We start from the raw sequence: 1,302 nt of genomic DNA on the forward strand, positions 1-1,302 counted from the left end.
GGGGGGGGGGGGGGGGGGGGAGGTTTGAGGTAGACGAAGCAACCAAAACGGTATCGTTTTGCGTATTCGAAAGTGCCACGTCACATTATTTGCCACGTGTCAGCGTCGATAGAGTTCAAAGAGAAAAGGTTACATTTCAACGAAACAAAGAATCTAAAAACAACGACGACAATGGCGGAGGAGAACAACACTACCTCATCGTCGGCGGAGAAGAAACCGACGCCGGAGATCGGATCGGGTTCTGGTAAAAGGATTCCGTATTATAACCCACCGGAGTCGGTGAATCCGGATCAGGCGACGCTAAGGGAGCAGTGGAAGTTCGCGATTAGGCAGTACAGCAAATGGTACTCTCACGCTTGGGGGACTGCGATTCTTGCCGGAGGACTCTTCTTTGGACTCGGTTGGATCATCAAGGGCTCTAATCCTCTTCCTTCTCTTCAATCGAGTTCTAAGCCACCTCCTCCTGGACGCGATGATGAGAAATGAATGATTCTGTGTCTGCGTTTTTTACTGGTGAGATTCATCTTCTTCAATTTTGAATATCTCGATTCTTTGAACAAACTTATCTCAGACGATCTTGATCCAAATAGATTGGAATTTATATGGACTCTGGTTCGTTGCTTATAGATGATTAAGCTCAGAATTATTTGAAGATTATTATCCAACTCTATGCAATTTAGTAGAAACAAACCCGAGGATGATTAGGTGGTTCTTTTGCTACTCACATCTGTAGAATCCATTACTATGTATGTTCAGCACATAATGTGCTCTTGTTAGTTAGTGACTTAGTTCCATATTCGTATTCTTAACTCATTGATGAGGTTTCTGCAATTGGTTAGCCTGAGTGAGAGATATTACAGAAAATGGAAGTTCCATTTGACAAGGTATTTTTGGATGAATCCTGAGTTTGTGGTACACTCAACATCTGTAATTCCATGCAATTGAAAGAAACGTTTTGAAGTATTAACTTTTAAGACTTTCACAATCAACTCCACTAAACTAATGAGGCTGTTTCAACCTCTATTTGCAGATCGTTTGAAAGCAGGATGAGAGGCGAGATGGGGCATCAACAATGGCACATCTTCATGTACATTACCAAGAGCATCGATCGTTATCGTGAGAAGTAGAGAGAGCAGAAGGCAAGAGATTGTAGAGTTTTAACAAAACAGAAGAAAAACTTTAGTGTGAGCTTTCTTTGTTTGATAATTCCAAGAATGTATACAAATTTGCAGGAAATTAATAAAAATGTTGTTTTTAAATGATACAAAAATACAAGAAAGAAAAAAAAAAAAAAAAAAAAAA

At 40.1% G+C, this 1,302-nt stretch overlaps 1 protein-coding gene across 2 annotated transcripts in view; it reads left to right on the forward strand.

Annotated features, from left to right (window-relative positions):
• LOC104741464 overlaps window positions 1-1,259 on the forward strand; it is a 1,728-nt gene extending 469 nt beyond the window's left edge. The window contains exons 2-3 of one of the 2 annotated variants that reach the window (XM_019236250.1): window positions 431-513; window positions 1,031-1,087. In XM_019236250.1, the coding sequence (XP_019091795.1) occupies window positions 431-486 (56 nt within the window). In that variant the 3' untranslated portion in view covers window positions 487-513; window positions 1,031-1,087. Of the gene's footprint in view, window positions 1-146; window positions 514-1,030 lie in introns of those variants that run through there. The other variant, XM_010462351.2, reaches the window with a different exon arrangement.

Source organism: Camelina sativa, chromosome 14 (assembly GCF_000633955.1).
Source record: "Camelina sativa cultivar DH55 chromosome 14, Cs, whole genome shotgun sequence".
Taxonomy (NCBI): Eukaryota; Viridiplantae; Streptophyta; class Magnoliopsida; order Brassicales; family Brassicaceae; genus Camelina; species Camelina sativa.